Here is a 25,495-nt window from a genome sequence, read left to right on the forward strand (position 1 = left end):
TTTTTAAGAAAATAAACATGTTAATATTTATTAACGCCCTCAGGTGACCTGCTGCAGCTGTGAGATCAGCATAATTAATCTCTGACCAAAATAAACTTAAACTTATTTTATACTGCATGATTTAGATTTTATAAAATGAAAGAGATAATATGGGATTTATTTGTAGTCTTTGGACAAAAGCGATTTTTTTATTTTAATAAATAAGCGGGAGATGAACGTCGATCAGACGGCTGTAACGGAGCAGCTCACGAGCTTTGGTGGGCGGAGCCCAATAGAGCTGTCTGCAAGTAGAAATCCAGTGGGATGGAGACTGACATACATTTTCTACAACAACGAGCACTGGCGCTGTCTTAATAGCGGAAACTCGGCAGTTCACCACTAAAGTCTCACCCGCTACTGTTACAAGAGGCCGTAGTGTGAATCTGCAGGCTCAGAATACCAACCGCATTCACAGGACAGCAGTCTCAGGACAGCACTCTCAGGAATGCAAATACATTGTAAAGTGAGGAAAAACGAACAACAAAAAAAAAGGCAGGCAAATAGGGAGAACATATAAATTAAGGTATCATTTATAGTGTAAAAATGTAATGTATTTATTGCCAAATCTTACTAAACTGTGCTGGATTATTTTTCCTATCAAATCTTATTTGGTCTGCTTTAGCCAATAACATCATTTGATTCAACCACATCTTAAAACACGGGATAGAAGGAGACTTCCTTTATATCTACAATGGCAGTCTTCTTTAAATCAGTTGTGGGTTTTTAAATCTCAGAATGACACACATCTTAGAATAAAAAAAATATTATAACAACTGTTTTGTTATTTAAACACAAAAGTTGCAAGTCAGGCTTAGTTTAGATTAAAAAAATGTATATGTGGACACTTATATGGAGTAGTTTTTCTAATACTTAGACACTGATTTTTTCCGCTTGTGAACTTTAACTCATTTTAATCCTCCTGCTGCAAAACTGATGCAGATCCAGTCTGTCTTTGGTGTTTCAATGTCTGTTTGCTGCCCCCTTCCTCGATCAAATGAAGCTAGATGAGCCGCTTTTTATCCATGCTGTGATGCAATGATGAGTACATTCCAAAACACCATAACAAACTGTATTTTTTTTATAATGTTTAAATATTTTCTTTAAAAAAAATAACATCTACACTTTCAGATCCCATCTAACGCACTTTTAGGATCAAATCTCCAACATCTCTGCAGAATTTGAATCCAGTTCTCCTCCTTCCCTTTCACTAAACTCAGAGCTGCTTTGTTTGAAAGGTTAGGCCAAGAGTCCAGAAGCTCTCTAAAATGCTCATTCCCAAGCATAATAGGATCAAATGAGTCTGTTTCCACAGATGGAAGGATGTTGAGACCAGAGCCCCACCAGGGGAGCCTCAGCTCTCCTGTCTAACTTCATTTTCCATCGCTTCTTGCTAATTTCCAATCTGTGCAGCCATTCAGCCCACACTGTCCTCTGCTTTTTTAATTTCCTCCAAACAATAAACCACATTGTAGGCATATTGGCTAATCCAAAATCATAATAGCATGGTTTTGGAGTGACTGTAATTATATGTAGAGCTTCAGAGCAGTCTGTGTGGAATTGAAACGGTAAACGTACCTTGAACGGTGAGCTCAGCCTGGGAAGTGGCGGTGCTGTTGGAATTTTCCGCCACACAGGTGTAAACGCCGGCATCCTCCTCCACCAGATCGGTGATCTGGAGACTTCCACCGCCCACGACTTTAATGCGCCCCTCACTGAAGAAAGAAAAGGACATTTGCATTTTTGTTACAGCTCTTCAAAGAGAAATTTCTGCAGAGAATATGTCGAATAATACAAAATTCAGACCTAATGCTAAATAAGCTGAGCGTTCTCTCACTGCTCCCCACCTGACCTGAGTTTGACTCGACATTTTGTCCTCATTTCTCTGCTCTGTCACCTCCAACATGCTCAGCCAATAAATAAAAGATGATGGAAGCAGGGAAACCCACTTTAAGAGAACAATAAATGCACTGCATTAACTGAATCCTAAAGTAAAAAGCATTTTGTTTCAAGAAAAAATGTCTTATTTTCTGTCTTGCAAGAAAAATAATAAAGTTTTTAATGCAAATGAATCTTAGTTTAAGGAAAATTCCATATGCTACGTTCCAAAAGGTGCGTTTGAGTGACCACCCTCAATGAAAAGTCTATGTAAACATGCAGAAATGCTAGTGGTGTGTCCTCAATAGGGCTGGGTTGAAAAAAAAAATCGATTAATCAATTTAAGCTCAATAGATCAATAATTAAATCACAAAAGATATGAATCGATTTAGAACATAAAGCTAAAGTCCGCTAGCTTGATGCTAACGTTCAATACAATTTCCCATGGACGGCTAATGCTAACGTTCGGTTGACCAAAAAAATACATTGTTGACTAAATCTAAACATCTTTATCTACTTACAGACATTCTTTTTCAAACTCTTTTAAGGAAATAATTTTTAAAGTAAGTATTTGTGGTCTTGAACTTCATCCCCCCCCCCATACTGTTGTCTTCTTCTTGAATAAAGTGTACTTCTACAGCGCGATCGCCACCTAGTGGCCAAACAGAAACGCCCTCCAGGAGAAGCAGAACAATGTTTACATGTTAATGATCTGAACATTTTTGTTAGAACTTCTCCTTTAGAGAATCTATGCAACACTGGATGCTATTAAAAATCTCATTATTAAATTTTACAACATGTGAACTGTATCAGATTCATATACATACAGTCAAATTAAATAGTACAGTTTTAATGTATTTATAAACAAATGTGCATAAATTGGTAAACTTAAAATTGAATTGAAGAATTGAAAGAATCTGAAAAAAAATCATAATCGAATCGATTCAGGCTCTTGTGAATCGAATTGTTTCTGGAAATTATTACAGATACCCAGTCCTAGTCCTCAACTTGTCATTTTTACAGTATTGGTACCCTAATCCAGTACCGTTTCGCGCCCGGTCACGCATCTGCCACCCTGGTACTGGACAGGTTCCATTTCACATTTCAGTGGTTAATTTAATGGTAACAATCAGCATGTCAAAAAACAATAATTTGAGGACACCAAAAACATCAAAAAGTGATGCGGAAGGGTCCTTAACTAAACGTCAATATGTGACGAGCTGGGAGTGAGAATGTGTTCTCGTTAAAGGGCTTAAAATCAACTTGTTTTGCCTGTTGACCTCTATAAATGAGGCTTTAAAAGTGCTGTCTGTTGGTCATTGCCAATCTTTTGACAAATTAAAATAAACTTGTTTAATTCTTGAAAATATAGTAAAAAAAACTGTCTGTGTGCTGCCCCCTACAGGTTGAAACGTGGTATTACAGTTGGATTTGGTGATTGGTCAAACCATTTAAGTCCCATTTCATGATCTGCAGTTCTAGTAACGATAACAGTCCTGTTCCCCAGACCCTCCCCTCTGACTGGATTTTCACATTTCGGCTGTAGGCGGAGTCAGCCTCTAACTTCCCTGTTTGGTTACCCTTTAAAGAAAATCTGCTAATAAGATAAGAATTTTTGACAGATTTCTATAAAGGAGCCTGTTTTTACCACGTATACAGCTTTCAGTCAATGAAAACAGAAGATAAAAAAATTCTGAACCATAAACGAGATCATAACGTCTGTAATCTTTGTAATTTTTAATTTTTTTAAGTAAATAATATTCAAATGAAGCCGTCTTCATGTTTTATTTGGCAGTCATCCCATGGGAACATATATGGCGTCACAACTCTGTATAGTGGCAACACTGTAGTCTTTCATTTTCTTTCATCAGCTGTTAATAAAGTGGGGCAGCAGACATCTGCAAAGCAGCAAAGAAACGCATCAGACTTGAAAACTCCTGTCATTTACGCGGGTAAAATGCAAAGCGAGACACAATTTTCGACATGCGTCCAACTCCAATCACCAAAGCAACTCTTGATTGATTGGGATTTGTCAGTTAAGAAATCAAACATGCAACGATTAAAACCTTCAATCAAGAAAAAAGGGATGTATCCTCGTTTTAAACGGTCCCAACTTCAATTCTCCCCCAACAGGCCCAGAGGGATGACGTCTGCGGCCATGCTGGGGCTTGATTCAACAAGCACCACATAATGGGAGTAAGAGGGTGGGAGTGGGAGGGGGCTGAGAGGAAGGAAAGCAATCAATATCTCGCAGAGAGAACCCTGCGCTCTGAACGGGGGGAAAGGTAGAGTCAGTGAGTCAGCTAAAGAAGTCCAAAAAAAGGGGCACAGCAAGCAGAAAGCAGCCGAGGAAAGTTAGATCGGAGCGCGGCGGCGTGATTTTTTTTTTTTCTTTTTTTTTTGCGCAGAGGAGTGCAGAGGCATGCAGGGGTGCAGAGTGCAATCAGGAAGCAGCTGAAGGCTGAATTAGTTCTAAACAAACTGCTGACGAGCTGGATTTCCACATTAGGCCCTGTTGTCTCTCTTGATGAAGCTCTGCTTTTGGCAGCTCGGGTCTGGAGGACCATCTGCCCGTCTGTCTGAGCTGGAATGGAGCATTCGAGTGGCACTCGACCTGCTGTCACCAAAAACAGTTTCAGTTGTGCTGGTGGGGGGGTAAGACAGACTTTGACAGTCACTTAGCACTCCCGACCTTTTGTTTTGGCAGAAATGTTGGAAAAAGGAGTGTTTCTAAACTGGAGTTTCTTTTCTTTCACTACGGTTTAAATGAAATAAATCCCTTTTCGTTATCTGACCTATAGACACTCTGGGAAGCTAGGTTCACATCATCCTCACATCATCATCATTCCAGCGGCCGCCTACAATGAAAAGTCTATGGAAATGTGGGTTTCGGGCTTCCACATTCAAAACTCTGGTGTCATTATATTATATTATACCACCGTTTTCTGGCTCTAGTAAAACCAAGTCGAACTTTAACCAATACGGGATCAAATTCACGTGTGAAACATGCGTTTCAGGTTTTTGCATAGAAAGTTGGAATATTTTTAAAACTCTTGCGTTCCCTTGTAGCGTTGCAATTTTTTATGACCGTATACCCTCATTGAACAAGCACTGAGTAAAACCAGAGACCAATCAGAGACTTCAATTTGGTAGTGACGCAACGGTAGCATCTTTTTTTTAAATTTACGCTAGTGGAAAGGGTCAATATCAATCCAGATCACCTTTTTCAGCTATTAAAAAAAAGCACCAGCCCCTCCCAATCCACGAAAACGAGGGGGTCCTTGACATTGTGATGTCACAAAGTGGGGAACAGCCTCTTCCAGGAAGAGTCCAGGCCAACACACACACATACAATTCCCCTGTGGAGGTAGCAGTGATCGGCATTCCCTCAATCACAGCTTAGTCGTTCTATTTGTCAGAATAACCATTCTATGAAATATTTTCTTTTATTGCAAATTATTCAATAAACCGGCCAATCAGATGCCTCACAAAAGAGCATGTGGTGCCCACTGGCCCCCACCTTCAACGTTTGAAATATTTGATTGATAGATTCTCCCATGGAAGGGGTGTGGCTTTCCAACATGCTCACTTCTGGTTAGAGAGAGTGGCTGAAAAAGAAATGATGACTCAGACCGATGCGGATCAATCACTGCTCACTAACGTTGTCTGGTTTCGAAATCCGTACTGCGAAAAGTGACGACTAAATTAACTTCATTTTGTTGAAAACGTAGGTAAGACATTTCCTGTGGGTGACGTCACAGGCGCTTTGTCTATCTCTACATATGTCAAAGACAGCTAGGCAAGTTTCTACGATTGTTTTTGTACTTTACGTGCAAAATGTGTGGACATTGATTTAAACCAGGTGGAACTGGACATGTACTAGTGACAGTAGAAAAAGAAGAAGAAGCCCCTCCCTGCTTGTCTGGAGTGACACGGTGGGCAAAAAGCGTGTTCAAGAATCCACTTTTTGTGCGTTCTTGTAAGCGCGTCACATGCCCAGTGTGTCCATAGCTCAACACAATCTGCAGCCTTTCCAAAAAGAGAACCAGTCAGAACAAATCTGACAGACATTCAAAGCTGGGAGCAGATTTACAAAGTCAGGTCAGGAGAGCCACGTTGAGCCTTTAGGACTGACAGGAAACACGATTTAAACTTTAAGGTCTGAAAACAACCAAGAGTCCACAACACTGCTGTGACAGCAACACACCGAGTAATAAATGTGCACAAAAAAAACAACAAAAAACCTGCTCTCAGCAGAAAGCCTGACAGAGGCAGGGAAAAGCAGGAGAACATAAAGCAAGCAGCTGCCTTTATGCTGCTCCTCAAAGTGAATTATTGTAAATGACTAATGTCTGGCTGCACACTGATTAGCTGAGCACGGATGGAAGAGGGAGCAGCTGATTCCACTCTGAAGCTGTGGATGTTAAACCCTCAAAGGACAGGGAAAAATAAGAACTTCTCACAGACATCCCTGCGGTTCGTCTCACCGGGATGACTCATTTTCAGACTCTCAGCATCCACAGCAGCTTCCTTCTATTTTTAAAATGACACACGCTTTGTGTGGAACAGCCGCCATGTTTCTGATTCTGTTCAGGAAAGGTTCATCTGGACATTTAAATAACACTCCAATTACAATAGTGTTTTGGTGGTTTGAACATGTTTTTGTGGCATTCTTTTAATGATAATAAGCAAATACTCTGGGCGGGCCACAAGCTCCCTTAAGGATAACTGTAAATAATATGTGTACGACACAAGACAGATTTGGAGAAAAAAATATAAATACATTTAGTTTTAGGTTTAAGTTATTTGAATACGGCTTTTCTTTGTTTTCAAAATTTCCGTCAAAAATACGTCATGAGGCCACGGGGATTTACACTGAGTCATGAAATAGATTGTTCAAATCGCAAGTGCATTGAGGTTTATTTAATAAACTAAAATAATATACAACTAAGTGATCCCATAACAGGAAAATTATTTTGTTAATGTAGCTCTGTTGAGAAAATGAAAAAAGCAACGAAAAAACCCCCAAAACAAAACAGCAACAGACATACCAAGACAATAAAAAAAAGACCTATTTCTCCTAAAAAAGGCTTATAATAAGAGGATAACAAAACAAAAACAGATAAGCTAACTCAATGCTAAAGTAGGCTAACTAGCAATTGACCATAACAGTCGTAAAATACTACAATTAATACCACTATTAGTAAAAAATAATAATAAAAAGCATCAGTAGGATTAGAAAACCCAACTTTCTTTTTTTTCCTTAATTATTCTTTTCTTTTTAACTTGCACTATGTTTAGCTGCCAGACAGTAAGCTTACGTTAGCTCCAAGCTAGCTCACTTGTTTTTGTTTTGTTATCCTCCTATTATCATCGGCTATATCCGAACTCCTTCCCTACTCACTATGTAGTGCGTTCGTCATTTTCTAGTGCTGTCCGAATCTACTATTCCAAAATCAATTCCACTAGAAATTTCCCAGAAGTCTTTGTGAAAAACTAGCGTGCATTAATGCTCGCTAGATTAGGGAATATAGACCACAATGCATTGCGGTTGAACAATTTTTGTAAAAAAAAACGTGTTTAAATTTATTTTTTAATAAACCATCCACCTTTTCATCATCACAACACAGTGGAGACGTCGTGAAATGTTCGTATTCATATGATTTTCATTTTCATATGATTTTGACTTTGTGAAATCGGTGACGTCATAACCGGGGTTTAGAAAAACGACAGAAAAGTAGTGAGCATTGTGTCCTGTCAAAAAGGTGACAGATATGGATCTTTTTTACATTTAATAAGTGGACTGGCATGTCTGCTACTCCTTTTTGGACTATTTTTAGCCACTCCTGGGTCATTGCTAACAGTTACCACTCAAAGGGGGGGATTTCTAATGAACTCCTGCCGCTCTACAGAAACTACATCTTAGAAATGACACAGGTTTTTTGGATACTGGCTAAAAACAGCATCATCATAATTAAAAGATCACTTAGAACGCTTTGAAAACAGGTGATGATTGGAGTGAGACTTTAAGACACTCACGTCCAAACTGAACACTAGCACAGACTTGTTTGGAAGCTCCATCGCTCCAGCAGCGTTCACTAAATAAATAACAACATGCTTTCTGCTATTAGGAGTTGGCAAATGTCAAATCGCGCAGTAGCTTCCAGGGTCTTTGTGTAAAATGCCCACGAGTGAGGCTCTAATTTGAAGCTGCAAGTTCACTTCAAAAGATGCTAAATGGTCCCTCTGCTGTCAGAAGAAGCATGGATCCATTATGTGAAGTCAACATGAAGGCTAATATGTCAGGAAGACGAGATACAACAAATAAAAAAAATGGCATACAGAGCTTCTCAGGCGTAAGTGACTGCTATGATATGAGCAAGACATGTGGCTCCAGAAAGTGTGTCCATCAGCAGCCTGAAGGAGCTACACGAAGAGAAGGCAGCAGTTGTTAGATGTGATTGGTGGCTCGGACTGCTGCCAGGGTCAGTGATGGAGAGAATGGCACATCTTTGCAGAGGCGTGTGTGCATTTGATTGGAGCGGTGCAGTATGTCATCACGGAGCAATCAGCTGTACGATGACAGCGGTGGTGTGTGGGTCAAACAGACAGTCACAACAGCAACAGCCACCCTTTAGAGAGGAAGCCTTAAGGCATTCACTATCACTTTCTGTTGACTCTATTAGTCCACACGCAGCTTCTTTATCTCTAATTTTTAATGGGTAAACCTTAGACATACCTTAGCACGGTCTTGCACAGCTAATCAGTCCACCATGTCTTAGTCACAACTGTCCTTAAAGGTGGACAGAGGCTGTCTGCAGACAAATATGGCCAAACCTGTACGGGGTACAGGTAGACTGCAAAAAATCAGAAGACCGTTGACTCTGTAAGATCCAAAATGTTCGTTCCCATTTTTTTCTATGGGTTTGGTGGAAGCGACGGGTTGTAGCAAATAGTGCTGCCACGATTAGTCGACTAATCGACTATTAAAATAGTCAACGACTTATTTGATAGTCGATTAGTTGTTACTTAATATTATTTGGATTTAGAGTGTAGTAAAGTTGAAAGTTATAATGGCATTATGCTAACTTTTGGGACTATTTGGGGATTTCTTAAGGTTTTTTAGGCTAATTTGGAGTTCAGCTAATATTTCAGCTACATGCTAGCTGTTTTGGCTAATTTAGGATTTTTCAATTTTGGGGGGCTATTTTGGAGTTTAGCTAATATTTCAGCAACTGCTAGCTATTTTGACTAATTTAGGCTTTTTTTTCATTTTTGAGGTTAATTTCGCATTTAAGTAATATTTTAGCTGGCTATCAGCTTCAGCGTTTTCAGCTATCAGCTTCAGCGTTTTTAGCTATCAATTTCAGCATCTTCAGCCATCAGCACTAGCATCTTCAGCTGCCAAATTCAGCTTACAGCATTCACACTAGATTATTGCAGGTAATGTTATATATTTAGTTTTTAGTTAGTTTAAAACTAACGATGGAGAAGATGTGTGCTTTACTTCCAGTTTGTACACGACCTGATTAGTCGACTAATCGGAAAAAATTATCGATGATTAGTTGACTATTAAAATAATAGTTTGTGGCAGCTCTAGTAGCAAACACTTGTCGTGTGTTGTATGAATTTTTAACTTTATAGCACTTTTCATGCTAATCCATCCATGACTGTTAAAACAAGAGGAAATTAGACAATAATTAGCGTAGTTGGCGTCCTACAGACAGTTATGTGTCACCAGCACATTCCATGCATGCAGCATTTGTGCATGACCAGTAACAGGCCAGTACTCCCACAGTACTCGACTAGAGTGCGGCATAAGTGCACCATATGTCATCATCACCCCTACATCAAAAGTGGATGTAACTTGTATTATCCTTACAAATACTTCCCACTATATTTACCACACACATGATAATGGTACGTTCCACTACGGTGGCTGCACAAGCTTCAACTGTAAGACACACCTCCACTCCCCTGAAGCTGCATTCATACCGGACCCGTCAGCCGGCTCTCAACACTGAAACTGGACGCCCCTGCAGCACGAAACGTGTCCGGTGTGAATGCAGCGTTAAACGTAGGTGTCTACAACCCTCCACAGCCATCTGGCCAAGGCATAGACTCATTCTTAACACTCCTAGACATGTCTACATTAATCTGAACCCTACACAGTGCACTGAACTTTTTTTTCAAGGATTTTTATCTTCACTGGTGTCCGTGGAAGACATAAAATCCTTGTCCATCTTTGTCAATATAAGGACTGGGTCATCTGGACCCCATAAGAGAGCAAGAGGGTCAATGGGGCTAAGATATAGTCTACATTCTAAAAGGACCAGACATCTACCGTAACTTGTATGTCTTTTGTAATACCTAGAAATAAAATAGGCTGATGTGGTTTCACATTTCACCTATTTTCACTGAGCAGACTAGAAACAAAATGTTTAAATCTTGATTGTTGTGATTTAAATCAGAAAAGGTGTCACTGAGGAGTAAAATAATTGCAGATCTGATAAATTAAACAATTTTTTTCTGGTAAATACATAAAGTGATGATGTCTGCAAAAACGTCCTCACAGAACAGCTGTTATGAGCGCACATGATTACAGCTGGTAAAAAGAAAAGTTTGACTTTCTGTTTCTTTTTCTCATAAAGTTTTTTTTTTCAATTTACATCAGAAAATGACTTTTTGACATTTAAAAAAAAATCAATTTCTCAGCTGGTAAAATGTGCTTGGCTCCAGATATTTTGGTTTCCTAAAAGGCTTCATTCTGGAAGTCAAGGTTTTGACACCTCATCCTTAGCAAAAGCTGTGAATCAATTTCAGGTTTCAGGGTTGTTGGGTTTTTTTTTCTAGTAGAAATCTCAATTATGATTGAACTGATTTTTTTTTTTTTTTAATATCTACACACCTATTTTTTGTTGAACAAAGATAACTTTGTGTGAATGGTGTGAGTAAATCTATTAAATACTGTCAAACCAATTTAAATTCTACAGTTTGAAGATCTATAATAGTATTTGAATAATTTATAGCAGCTTTAACTTTTTGGGCGATGAAGAAAAAGAATTCATAAAACGGGAAATAAAAGGATACTTTGAAGTTTTGTTTTTTTGTTTTATTCTTTATAGTGACAGTCATTCATGTGGGAAACAAGAAAAAATACGTCTTGAAATGTAAATATATATTTTAATGCTGGGATAGTCCAATGAAGACGTGACATGTGGGATGCAAAGACACAAGTGATGCAAGGAGTCAAACCACATAGAGGTTAATGTGACTGCTTAATGATAAAAAAGCCAACCTGAACCATCAACTTGACTGGAATGTTATTCTGCCAGCTTGTAATATGAAGGCCTTTGAGATGAAAATAAAAAAACTCTCCTGCATACCTGACTTTATTTGCTTTTTCCCATCCAGAGTCCTGCAGTATAACCTGATGGTTTGATTAGAGTTTATTACGATAAAGCCTGCAGTCTGAACTCCCATAATATCCTTTCAGATGCTGGACTCCGCAGGTCTCCTGAAGCCAGTGAACTCTGTGTGCCCCGTGTCTGGATGAACCCTCTAAATAGGACAGGCCTAATGTCTGCAGGGGTTGAATGGTAAATTGTGCTCAGAAACACAACTTAAAAAAAGCAACACTAAAAGAAAGAAAGGCATGCTGCAAAAAGCATCTGCATGGATCCGCTCGCTGTCAACAGTAAGTCCCGCTTCCTGCGCCGCACTGGCAGTCGGCCTGTGCTGCTCGTCCTGTTCTCCCAACAGAACCGCCCCATTACTTTCTGCTGTCACCATTTATCATTTTACCAGAGCTGAAGCAATCGGAGTTCCTGAGCAGACTTCCATCCATGTGGGCCTGCGGTGTGACTGCAAGATATGTTGGAGATATGCCACGAGGCAACATCATTAAAGACAGACGGCAGGCCAAAGGCGGGAACCCAAACACACCAGTTTGGATGCTTTTTTAGAAATACACCAGATTTATTACTAATAAAGTTGCATCATTTCCTAAATCTATCAATGTGACGTTCTATACCATGAATCTGCAATCTTTTAAAGTTTAAACAAAAACTCAGAAAAAGTTACACTTTGCTGCTTGGAAAAAAATAAACTTTATTAATGTTTTTGTGGCCATTGTAGATTTTAATATTCACAATAATAGAATTATAACAGAGATATATGTTTCTACACTGTAAAAACATACTGAGAATTTTACAGTGTTTTTATGGTACCTCTTCCTGTAACTTCCTGTGACATCACTACTGACCTGGATTAGCACTACTGCGCATGAGTTAAAGACAATAACATTAGAAAGAACGCACTGTAGTTTTAAGATAAAAAAAAAAACAACAACTACTAAATTAGTTGTCGACTATTAGTTGTGGCTAATTGACTAATCGTGGCAAACCTGGCAGGAACTGTAAAAACTATTAAAAAAAATTAAACTGAACTTGTTTTTAGTGAAGGAACTAGATGAGGCTTAATTTTTAAAAACAATTTTTAGTGTTCATTTTAGGCATAGAACACGACCTTGACGAAGGCCAGTTACAGCTATTCAGACTCAAAGGACGTGATTCTGCAGTTGCACGGTCTCTACCTTTACCCTTCATCTGCACCACAACCATCCAACGGGCCATTAAGCACAGAGGTGTGCACAAGTAAACAAACAGGCTCATGCAAAAAAAGTGAAAACCTATTCAAGACATAAAAATGAAACATAATGAGAATCTAAATAAAAAGCTGAGCTGTTGTTTTTCTTTTTTATTATTCACATTTGATATTAGAAACTATTAAAACACTGTTTTTTTAATTACCACTCCATTCTCTCTAAAGTCCATTTAAATCCTATGACACAAACATACGTGAACCCCACAAAAGGACCAAGGACGCTGTCGTAACCTTAACGACAAACACAAAGCCGAGTGCGGCGGCAGTCACGTGGTGCTCGCCACGTACCCCAGATCCTGCCTCCACTGACGAAAACCATCAACAACTTTCATCTATTCTCAGCCTCTTAGAGGGCCTGAAAGGTTCAGTTCTACAACACACACTGGTAATGCAGTGAACATTTACTGTGCAGTCTGGGAAAAAAAAATGAAAATGGTTTAAATGACTCCAGCAATGTGATGGCGCGGGCGTTAACAATGCAGAAACAGTTCATGGGTGCCGTGCACGCAGCAATTTCAAATTCCCCGTGTCTCTTTATTATTTCATTTAAAACAGCAGAAAATGGTGGATGATTGCCCGAGAACCATTAGCAGAGAGGTACTGTTAAAAGGAAGTGGTTTTGGTTTTTTAAGCAGATATTCTTCTGTTTATGCCGTTTCCAATCATTTTATCAGGATGCCAGGAACTCGCCTCCAATTTCTCTTTTGAATGCCGTTTAAAGACCAAAATACTTTTTTTTAACGGATAAACTAAATCTGATCTGATTTGGCTCCTCCTTTTTTAGTGCTGTCATGCGATACATTTTTTGTGTGATTAACTAATCATGATCTGTAATTAATTAATCTAATTAATCAATTTTAATTGCAATGATTTTTAACCTAATATTTGCTGCTAAAAGCCTCGTTTTGAGGTATTTTATTTATTTAAGTTTGTGACATTGTGGTGCAGTAAAAAATTAAAATAATACTAAAAAGGTGGCTTTTTTAAGTTCTTTTTGTATTATAGGAGACTTTCAATCTTTACTTTGACACCACTGAGGTATTTTTTTTCTAATCTTAAACAAATAACAATATATAAAAACAAAAAAATATATGTCAGGTCCAGAGTTCTGTAATTTACAAAATCTAAAAACAGTAGGAAGACTTTTCTGATCAACCTAAAAAATATTGAACACAAATTTTGTACTAATACCATCATTTAAATGTGGATATACTTAATTCCACAGTTAACCACAGCAGTAAGACAGTAAAAAAGACATGATGGTAAAAGTTTCCTTCAACCTATTTGGGTGAATTTGATACTTTTAAAAACTGAAATAAAACAGACGAGAAATTAAAAAAATCTAAAAAGAAAGAAATGAAAAACCGTGGAGAAATTGCACTATTTAAACTTTGGACTTTTGCTATTTTTCTTTTAATAACTTTGTTTCATCATCTGGACAGAAACAAGCGCTTAGAGGTAAACTTTCCCTCTAAAATGCTGCTTTTTTTAAACTTCTCAAGACGATCCCTTTTCTCAAAAAGGAGTTAGAGTGGAGCGCGGTTTATGTGCACCTCCCACGCCTCGCGCTGAAGCTATTACTACGACGACGCGACGCAGCAAATATTTAATAGTTCACTTTTGTAAAAAAAAAATAAAATAAATAAAATTAAAAATATAGCAGGACTGAAGTCCTAACAATTTATTTGATATGAATATTTTTCTTAAACGACCATGGCATGAGCAGGATTTAAGGCTCCTAGAGGTGTACATAACACGGGAGTAACGGTGCGCTAAAAAAATAAATAAAGCAATAAAATGTATGTTTTTAATTAATTGCGATTATTGCAATAATTTGACAGCCCATGTTTTTTTTAATAGTCCTACGACTTATAGGAGGCTTAGCATTTTTTAATCTGGGTTTGTTTCATAGACTAACACAAGAGTATATTATTCACTGTTTTAAAATGATTTCTATTACTAAATAAAACAAATCAAATAATTTAAATGAAGTCATTGCGAGCAACAAAAATAGTTTACAGTCAAACCTTCTTCTTTGGAATCTGGTTTCTTTCGGCTGGTTGGGAGGAAGAAGTCACACAGAAATACACTCATTCAGTTCAATTCAGTTTTACTTATATAGCCCAAAATCACAAAACAAATTTGCCTCATTGGGCTTCAACTCATGAATCCTTTGTCTGGAGAAATCCAACTAAATTATGCTTTCCTCTCATGTCTTTTGTTTTTTGGTTAATTTAAATCACACACCTAAACAATAAATCTTTAGGGATTATATCCACATTAGGTTAGATAAGTAATTTGTATTCTAACTAAACAAAACCACGCATTCCCCTTTTCACAGCTATGGTGCCAGGTAAACACAAACAACAACAGAAGGTTGTGCATTTTTATGAAAAAAATAAAGCTTTATTTTCACTAAGGCTTCGGGCACTTTAACTAAAAAGAAAGAAACTGTTTCCATTTTATATCTTAGTTTACAAACTCTTCCTTTAAAAACTTGCACACACTCGTACACCAAGCCCAGTCTGAGGCTTTTCTCGACTGTTGCCATTTTGAACAGAGCTGTTCTGTGGCACTGACAGCAAACGAGGAGCCACTTTTCATTTCCTTCAGGCTGCTCCTGTCCTCCCCAAGAGCACACCGAGACAAAGACTTCCCATGCACAGGCATGCAGCTCTGCATCTGTTTGAGCGTGGGCTTGAACCAGGTTTCTCACCCTTGGAAAAAGCCAAGGGTAGCCCGTGTATTTGCATGCCAAACATATGTGCACACTTGCACATTTGTCCGACTGCAAATAAATGTCACACACCACACCCCGCTTTTCATCCTCGAGTAAATAGAATATAAGCAATCCATTTCAAATGAGCAGTAGAGACTGGGAGGAGACAGTAAACTCAGAGGCTTTGAAAGGCTTGATTTACATGCTGTGTCACTTCCCTGTAGCTGTCTGACATGCATAATTCATCCCTTTATTGATTGCTGGGAAATTTCTATTAGGTGATAGAGTGATTCTCAAAGAGCCAAAGATAACTGCCCCTTCTGCAAGAGTCGCCAGGACCATCGCATCTGAAATCCAAAGGGAGGTTAGCTGTGTTTAGGGATACCTGGGGATGCCATTACTAATGCACAAGACATGTGCTAGGAATGCATATTTGACCAGGGTGCTGCTGAGCCCATTTGGAACAAACATTTAGACCTGCTCAGAGTCCAGAAGCATTAAAATGACCAAGAGAAATTAGACCGATAACATTTCAGGAAACAGAAGCTGCCATTGACTATATATAAGAACTGGACCCCTCTAATACCAAACAGGAAGTACCTGTTGGCTCCAAGAAGCCAAAATGCATCAACTTCTATGGATAAATAAACAGCTATTATTCAGTCACTATATTTGTCAGAATGAACATTCTTGTTGTCACTCATGAATTAAAAAGTAACAATGTTCTCCTAAAAGTCCCATTCCAACTATATTTTTATCGTAAATGTTTTATTTTATAATTTTACAGTTCAAAAATCCCTTTTTAATACATATTTTAAGCACAGCGACAGCAGCTCATTAGATATACAATATAATTCTTTGTAAGGCTGGTGCAGAGCAACCTGACTTCCTCCTCCCTGTCGCTAAGAGTTCTGTTAGCAACTTAAGTTAGCATTAGCGGGATAAAAATAAAGGGTGAGCAATATTGGATCAATCCAGTCGTACAGTTTTGAGCCACAATCATCACGCCTCACACATCTACCCATGAGCGGACCAGGGTGTGCACACGGGAGACTTTGGCACGCCCATTGTAGTAGCTGCGTCATTAGCCTGATATTTTTCTAGCATCCAGTTTTCTGATCCAATGGATTTAAAAAATACTCAGAAACTGAATTTTAATCAGGGCTGCACGGTGGCGCAGTGGTTAGCGCTCTTGCCTCACAGCGAGAAGGCCCCAGTTCGAATCCCGGCTGGGCGATTTGGGACCTTTCTGTGTGGAGTTTGCATGTTCTCCCCGTGCATGCGTGGGTTTTCACCGGGGACTCCGGCTTCCTCCCACCGTCCAAAAACATGCATCATAGGTTGATTGGTGACTCTAAATTGTCCCTAGGTGTGAATGTGAGAGTGAATGTGTGTGTGATTGAGGCCCTGAGACAGACTGGCGACCTGTCCAGGGTGAACCCCGCCTTCGCCCTTCAGCAGCCGGGATAGGCTCCGGCACCCCCGCGACCCCGAAAGGGAAGAAGCGGTCAAGAAGATGGATGGATGGATGAATTTTAATCAGAAATTATGTTATATAGGTCCTCTGTTATGATAAAAATGCTACAACAGTATGACAAAAACATAAAAAAGACTATTTTCAATGAAGTGGATCCATTGTAAAATTGTTCACAGTGGTCGTTTTAATTGTGATAACACTGTTTTAGCTAAAATAAAAAAATAAAAAACATTTGTCATTTTCTAGTACATAGTTTCTGCAGAGTGACAGTTGTGAGTTGTGGGCGGGACTATTTACCCAGAGTAACCCTATCCCCCCTCTTCCTATTGCTGAGAGCTCTCTGTTTACACTCTCTCCCGCTAGCTTACAGCCCCTCACACCCCCAAATTAGCATTACCAGAGCGACAAAAATGGCGAGTATTTTTGGAATTTTCAGCTGTGCAGTTTGGAGCCAGATGCCAACTCAGACAAGGAAAACTTGCATTGATCTAGTCGTCTATAAGTGGACGTATCACAGCTTTTTGGTTTGTTCCTGGTTCACAACAACAAAGAAATATTCAGAAACGCAATTTTCTTTATATATGTCCTCCATCATCAGAAAAATGCTACAAGAACATGTTCAAAACACAAGAACCCACAATTGTAAAGAACATATGATTCGTTTTTGATTTGGTTTTGTTTTCCACCACTATGTGTATGTTTTTAAAGAGACCATTTCTTTAAAATGGATGTGTACACGTGTCAGTGTGTTTCTGTGTGTGTGTGTGTGTACACACACTCGTGATTTCCATAAATCTTTAACTCTGTGTGCAACTTTGAGGTACTTAATGAAGTGTCCTGCAGATTCGATCTGCTAATAACACAAGCAGGCTTCTATTTAGACTCAAATTTCGGCTCAGAGTGAAAAACAACAAAGGGAAGCCACCACATTGAAGCATCAGCCTCAGTTGTGCTTGACCAATTAGAGACTCAACAGATTCCCCTTCATGTTTCAGTTCCAATGTTTTTTAATCCACAGCTGCTACTCTCTGTCAGATAAAAAACAAGGAAGAGAGTGAAGAGGAAAAAAAAAAACAGAAAAATTCCATGACTGTTTTTTTTTGCAATTGTCTCATTTAACAAGGCTGGAAATGCATTCACGCGGCAGACATTTCTGCTTTGGCGGCAGAAGAATCCGGACCTTCTTTGGTAGCACCAAGACTCCCTCGATTGTCGAGTATGCTCACCAATTACTGACGCTGACACCCAAGGGGAGGCCAGCATTCACGCTTGGTATTATATTTCTAATTAATACAAGGTAGATTAATAAGTACCATTTCATCCAAGTCCCCTTGGAGGTCAAAGTACTTGCAGACAATTCCATTAAAGACGTTTAACTGGAGATGTGGAGTTGTGCTTTGAACTTCCAGCTCGATGGGCTAATAACATTCTCGCTCACACTGCGCTGGAGTCTTGCGGTTAACAAAGTGATGACCTTACTATTTAAATTCACTTAAAGCAGAAATCCCATCCTGAGCTGGATGTAGATAAATGAGCCTTGTTTGAACTATTTTCTGTTAACCCCCACAAGTTGCAGCCATATTGCAATACAGAACTGGCACACAGGGGTTAGGTAAACAAAGCGCTTTCTTAATTGGTGAGAATCAAATTTTCCGGGTCCGCCGTGAGTTTCTCTAAGGAGCTGCACTGCCTGAGCTAATGAGCACCGGAGGAGTGAGAGCACAGCCGCTGTGACAGTCTGTCTGTGCCTTTTATTTGTGAGCGTCCCCTCAGAGGGTGACCTGGCAGCCTGGGCTTCCAGATGAAGTGGCTCGGTCGGTGCCTCGAACCGTCTCCCTGGGGCTCTTTTTGCAGCAGTTGCAGAAAAGCGTCGATGCGCTGGGGAGCAGCGCCAAGAAGACAACTTTTGGAAGCCAAGTGCAAAGAATCAATACTATGCACTCCATGAAGATCTCAGAAAGTTTAAAAATATCTTGGGGAGTACTAGTAGAAAGTTATCGTGAAAAAAGAGTACACCAATGGGGCTAAAGTGTAGCAGTAGTGTTAACTATTTTCTTTTTTTATGTGTTACTAAGCATGCTAAAAGCAAGCCCAGTCAAAGTAACATTTGCTTTAGAAGTACAGATGAATATGCTAACATTGCTAACATTGCTAACATTGCTAACGAGTAGCTGTGCCCGGCTGTGTTTCTTTTATTTTTTTACATGTTGCAAGCAAAGCTGGGAGTTACACATAAGCTATCGTGAATATGCTAATGTGGCTAATGCGTAGCAGGTTTTTATGTGTTATTAAGAAGGTTAAAAGTAAGCATAACCAAAGTAACATTTGCTTTAGCGGTATCAGTTTTCTTTAAAAATATATTTTACAAACAAGGTTGGGAGTAATGAATACGCTAACATTGCTAATATGGCTAACATAGCTAACGCCTAGCAGTGTCAGGCTGTTTCTTTCTTTTTTTTTTTTTTACATGTTGCAAACAAGGCTGGGAGTTACAGATAGGCTTTTGCTAATGTGGCTAATGCGTTACGGTGTCAGTTTTTAATGTGTTTAGGGAGTAAACACAGTCACAACAACTTTTGCTTGAGTTGCATCAGCATAACTTTTTTACATGTTGCAAGCAAGGCTTGCAACATGTGAATATGCTAACGTGGCTAATGTGTAGCATGCTGGACTATTTTTCTTAATGTGTTACTAACAAGGTTGGAAGGAAACTTAGTTACAGTAACGTTTGCTTTAGCAGTATGATGTAACTTTTTTTACTCGATGCAAGCAAGGCTGAGAGTTACAGGTATTGCTAATGCACAGACACAGCTAACGTCTAGTGGTGTCAAACTGTCTTCCTTTTTTAGGTGTTTCAAAGAAGGCGGGGAGTTACAGGTATTGTGAATACGCTAACATGGCTAACGTGTAGCAGTGTCAGGTTGTTTTTTTTTTACTGTTACTAACAAGGTTGGGAGTTAGCAAAGTAACGTTTGTTTAAGAGGTATCAGTCTGTTTTTTTATGGGTTGCGGCTGCGTGTAGCATGTTCCAAACAAGTTCTAGAATTACTATGAATTAAATTAATAATGTTTATCTGGCTCTATAGTTCGACATGCCTTTTACATGTCATAAGTTTAAAAATAGACCATTCATTGACGGTGTGCCGTATAATCCAGTGCGTCCTAATGCAGAAAATATTACATCTCTTTGAAAAACGAAAAAAAAAAATTGCTTTTTGGCAAAAATTGTTTGAAACTAAATGAAGAAAGAGTGTAATAGATCAAAAAAAAGGTTTAACAGAGATGTGAACATCAGCTGATGCTGCGTGAGCAGCTGTGGATCTGTGGTTTATATTTGTGGTGCTTTGCGATGTGGCAGGAAAGTCTTCAACAACCCACAGCTTGTTGAGAAAGGTGAGATCCTGCGTTCTCTCACTTTTTCAGGGTTCACTTTTTGTGGTGTCACTGTTTCGCAGATTTTTTTAGAGCAATTTTTCATGGGTTTATTTCCACAGCACTGTGTCCTGATCCACTGTAGACTATTATAAATCAATGTCCTCCATCCTATGCCTTTAAAGAATGCATGCAGTTTGCCAAATCTGTAATCTTTTTATTCTATAATACTATATACATTCTATATACATAAAAATGAAAAAAAAAAATTGAATAAAAGAATTAAAAACTCATAGAAAAAAATGCTGGTTTGATGCAAACAAACAGCAGTCTCCTGGATTCTAGAAGAAATAATAGGCGTTTGGGTGTGAGGGTTTCCTCCTACCTTTCTTCCAACAGCTTGTCTCCAACCATCCAGTGGATGTGCGGCACTGGGTAACCGGTGGCGGCGCACGGCAGCAGTACAGTGGAACCCATCACTTTGGTTACAGAAGTTGGCTGCACCAGAAACTCCAACTTCCTCTCTTCTCCCGTTTCTTACATAGAACAGAAAGACAATGAAAAAGGGTGAAGCCTCAGGATGAAGTTAAACATGGAGCGAGTTGGCTTATGTACAGGGAACATCAGTCTCATGCCACGTTCACACCACCCTCGGAAAAGGGCGTTCAAGGGACCGCTTTCGATAAAAAGTCAATGTAAACACAGGTTTCGAACTTCCACGTTCAAAACTCTCACATTAATGCGTAGCTACTTAAGTTTTAAGACTGTATTTGGGCAATAAAACACATGCTTGAAAGCATGTTGCAAGTTTAACCAGGTCACCATTCAGGGACTCTAATTTAGTGACGAAGAACAGATAACGTCTCCTTTGATTCATGGAAGTGTCAACCCTTTAAAAAACTGATCATGAACACAAAGTCAGTCATATATTGGAATAGAGCTGCAAAAGAAAAGTCTGGAGAAAAATACACAAAATGTACACCGTGTCAACATTACACACCAAGCCTCTTCCAGCTGTGCGTGGCGGAAATGCACTAGTAAACAGTAGTAAAAGAAGAAGAAGAGGAAGAAGCCCCTCCCTGGTTGTATATTGTGAACACCATGTTTAAATGCACTTTGAAGAATGTGCGTCCCATGTTCGGTGTGAACGTACAAAAAAAGGCTATGTTTTGAGCCAAAAAAGAGCTTCTCTTTTTATGTTTCATTTAGATCACAGATTAAATATAAAAAGTAACGTAAGAAATTCATGATTGGTGAGTTTTGGATTTTAAATAATAAAGCTGAGCCGATCTCTTTAATACAAATGTCTTCACAAAGAGTCAACCCTCTTTTTTCGGAGACAGCTGTATTAGTTTGTTCCTAAATACCCTCAAATATTTGCTACTCTGGCGCACAGACAGAGAATGAAGACTTCCCTTGAGCTCTTTTTGAACTCTGATTTATGGATTCTAATATCTCCTCTGTGCTTCTATGAGTCTGGCACTTAACAACCCAGTAAATAAAACATACAGAGGTGCTGAGAGGAGACCCTGCCAAACTGGAATTCAGCTTCTTGTTGTGCCGCAACTGAGTTACTGCTGCGTTGCTGATAACTCCATTGGGAATTAGGTCACTCCCTGCAGCCCTGAACCATTTTTCATCCTTATCACGAAGGTCTCTCCATGCTACAGGTAATAAAGAACCTAAAGAGAACACCTAAATGATGCATCGGTCCATACGTTCACTTCAGTTTTCTGCACAAAAGGTTAATAGTAGAGGAAAAGCAAACATTCTGCTCCAATAAATCCATTCTTTTCTTTTAAATGTGACTGCTTGCTCGATTTACCTGGCACTGTTTGGAGCTGCGCCTCATCGCTCGCTTTGGCTGGGCCTACATTTTCCACCACACAGCGATACAGACCAGCGTCGGCCTCCGAGGCGTTGCTGATGACCAAAGCTCCGCTTGGTAGCTGGATCATCCGGGCGCTGGGCTCCAGCGGCCGCCGGTCCCTCTCCCAGTGGGTGAACTGCACCAGGTCAGAGTTGACTTCACACGCCAACACCTGGCTGTCCCCCACATGCACAGTGGCTGCTGAAGGCTGGCTGGAGAACCTGGGCGACCCTGAAAGACCAAAAACAACTTTAATGTAAATTGACAGATTTAAATGTCAAGGGACATCGCAGGTCAGCCCTCACTCTGGAGAATTCATTGAAGCAAGGAAGACATAAATCTTAAAATGCTGCAGTCTGCAATCGTCAGACCACAAAGTCCAGCCCCACCCTCACAAATGGTCAAACAGATGAAACCACCGCCATGCATGTGTGTCAGAATGACTTCTCTGCGATGGTGGATGTTAATCTGCAGCGCCGAGAAGGAGCTTGGCAGCACCAATTAAAGGCTCCGTCCACGGGCTGTTTGTGCGGCTGCACCCCGACTTTCATCTCAACACTAAATAATTACGCCCCACGTCTGAAGCTGTCGATCGGCGGCTCGGGAAGCAACTAAACACAACAGCAGCAAAAAAAATCAGGTTTCAGTAGCTCCTCTGACATTCAGCTTTTTTTTTTTAATTAATGCTGCTGAAAGAAGATCTGAGGTTGTTCCAAACACGAAGGCCACTCCATCCTCCAGCGCAAGGATATTATGATGCAGAGAGCCTCTAGAGTGGCCGTCTCCTTGGTAACATATCAATAAATAAATAAAAATATATGAAATGTCCAAAATAGGGGCTGCTTTAGTACAATGTTGATCTGTTTGTGATGTTTGTCTTTCCTAACTGTGATTTTACGCTGGAAGGGATGCTAAGGAATGCTGAGAGTGCCCCCCTTTTCTGCAACAGACATCGCATTAAATCCCCTGCCAAGTGTGGCTCCGGGGTAAATCACACTTTCAGATAAGGCCCTAACAGCTGCAGGCTCTCTGCCGGCCCAGGTGGATACGCACAGCCTCCCGAGCCGATCGCAGCACAACGGCTCAGCTAATATAAGCTTAGCTGATGGGAGAAGCTGATATTTTTGTGTCAGAGCTGCCAATCATCGGCGGCATAATCATGCGGGGGAGTGAGAGACAATCAAATTAATCTAGATTACTGTCGTCGAAGCTCTCCACTGAATCAAGCTCTTGTTTATGATTAACAGCAGAGGTTCAGGTTAACCAATTCGTTTATACTAAGATTTAATTAACCAAAAAAAGAGATAAAAAGTTTTAAAAGAGGAAGAATAAGAGATTATTCCTGAGGGGCACACAGGGCTGTCATTTATACCGCAACTCACGTGTGTGTATGTGTGAGCGAATATTTTTATCCTTACTTTTAAATGCAGTTTTATCAAGCTTAACAATGACATTAAATAGTGACGTCTATTTTTCACAAGATTCCTTCCTCAAAACTCACAGAAATGGGACTCAAGTTCATTTTATTTCATGGGTTAAAGCCATTAGAAACTCATACAGGCTAAGTGTGAGCTCTGTAAAACGTTGGAAATCAGAAGAAAACATGTATTATGGGGGCTAAAATACTACTACTGGCCAAGGAGCTAGCTGCTACATGCCCTGGCACCCCTATGGCCCTCATTTAGCCCCTACTGGCCTAGCAGCTGCCACATCCCCGCCACCCTGGTCAGGGCTGCATGTGACAAATTAGTTTATTTTTTTCCAAAATGGTGGCTTTTCTGTTGGTTTATCTCCATAGCAACCATTGTATTTTTTGGTCACCTGGGGGTGACAAACAGGTTGATCTAATTTTTTGTCGTTTTGTCAAAAGTAAACTTTTGGATTTCCTTAGCAACGGAGGGTTTTTCTAACCCAAGCTCAGTTTTTTAAAGTATGTATTTCATAGTTTCGTTCGGCTTGACCCAATGATTAATGCATTCAATTTCCACAATATTCCAGTAAATAAAAATATGCGAGCAACAGTTGAACTCAGCATTTGCGAGCTAGCTACGCTAACACTGTTCAAAATCTACAAAATTTAAAACCAACATTTTTTCCCAAGTAGCTTTCCAATGGCACTCCAGGAGCTAGGGGGACTTTTTATTTGTAGTTGGTATAAAAGATAATTTATTATTTTACTTAAAATGGTGGCCCCTTCCCGAGGTCAAAGGTCAATGAAACTTTGGTTAATCTAGTGAAATTTCATAAAAACCAAACAAAAGTTCTCCTTTCCCATATTGTGGGAAAATGTGAAAATCGCCACATTTCACAGTGCCAGAAAATAACCGCCAAGTTGTAGGTTCTGTGGCCATCCCATAATAGGGTTTGTTAGTGGGTTTTGACATTTTTATCTTATTTAAATCAGGTCTTTGCTGTGTGCAAATTTAGGTGAGTTTTTGAGTATGTGGAGGGGTGAAATTTTTGCTCAAAGAAAGAAGGAGGACAAAATAACAGATATAAAGAAAATGTCACCATCTAAATGTAAATAAAAGACCTTAATCATTCAAATAATTTACATAAATCTGACTTTTTCTCAAACATCCAAAGTCAGCATGCTAGAAATACACATTTCTTTTCACTTTGTGAAGCATTTTAGGCCTTAATGGAAATTTAAGATCTTTCAAGCAGAGGAAACCCTTCAGTCCCTCTTAAAGAACCCAAACAGAGAAGATTTACTTTTTATTATGCCAAAGAAAAAGCCTTTAATTTGATCCAGTCGTTTTTACAAACTCCTTAAATCCTTATTCCTACAGAGAGATGACATTTATGAAAAATTAACCCACCGCGATGCCTCACGCTCCGACTTTTAAAAGATTCACATGAGTGCTCTCAAAGTCATCTCTAGACATAATAAGAGGTGCCGCTTGCATAAAATTCTCAGATTGTTACAGAGTTCAGACAGTTTCCAAACGGACAAATTCGTTTGCTCTCCCATCCTCATCACATCTCTGCAGACGGAGAGCAGAGTTCGGGTTCAGGAAAGCCCGGCTCCCTCAGGCCAGATTCAACCATGTCATTCAATATCAGCCAGTTATAATGAACTAGATGCGTATAGTGTTGTTGAAATATATGGGCATGTTTACACTCGGGCTAAACCCATCTGAGAGTGGGTCAAAGCGAGGGACTGGAGAGGGGAACCAGTGCGTGTCGACCGACAACATTGATTCCAATTAATCACAATTCACCTTTGAAATCGACTGGGCGGGAGCTTCATTTTCCACATCCTTGCTCAGCACATCTATTGAACACAAGTGCTGTCCTGCCAGCCTCAGACCATTCCTTCAACCAGACTGAAATGAGTCTGGGTCAGCAGGAGTGACTCTGTACTCCAAATGCAAGAATGGAGTTCATTACAACAGGCACGTCCAAAGTCTGGCCCGTGGGCCAAATGCAGAAACATTCACATTTCCACTAGGGCTGGGTTGAAAAAACTGATTTG

General features: G+C 39.6%; 1 protein-coding gene across 8 annotated transcripts in view; it reads right to left on the bottom strand.

Moving 5' to 3' along the window:
* The window catches only part of neo1a (neogenin 1a), a 230,446-nt gene that overhangs the window by 81,360 nt on the left and 123,591 nt on the right, over positions 1–25,495 (bottom strand). For all 8 annotated transcript variants that reach the window (XM_024296401.2, XM_024296393.2, XM_024296398.2 and 5 more), the window contains exons 3-5: positions 21,973–22,248; positions 20,533–20,683; positions 1,615–1,751 (exon numbers count right to left, since the gene is read on the bottom strand). In XM_024296401.2, coding sequence (XP_024152169.1) covers positions 1,615–1,751; positions 20,533–20,683; positions 21,973–22,248 — 564 coding nt within the window. The remainder of the gene's footprint in view (positions 1–1,614; positions 1,752–20,532; positions 20,684–21,972; positions 22,249–25,495) is intronic.

The sequence above is a fragment of the Oryzias melastigma genome, linkage group LG3, assembly GCF_002922805.2.
Source record: "Oryzias melastigma strain HK-1 linkage group LG3, ASM292280v2, whole genome shotgun sequence".
In the NCBI taxonomy this organism is placed as follows: Eukaryota; Metazoa; Chordata; class Actinopteri; order Beloniformes; family Adrianichthyidae; genus Oryzias; species Oryzias melastigma.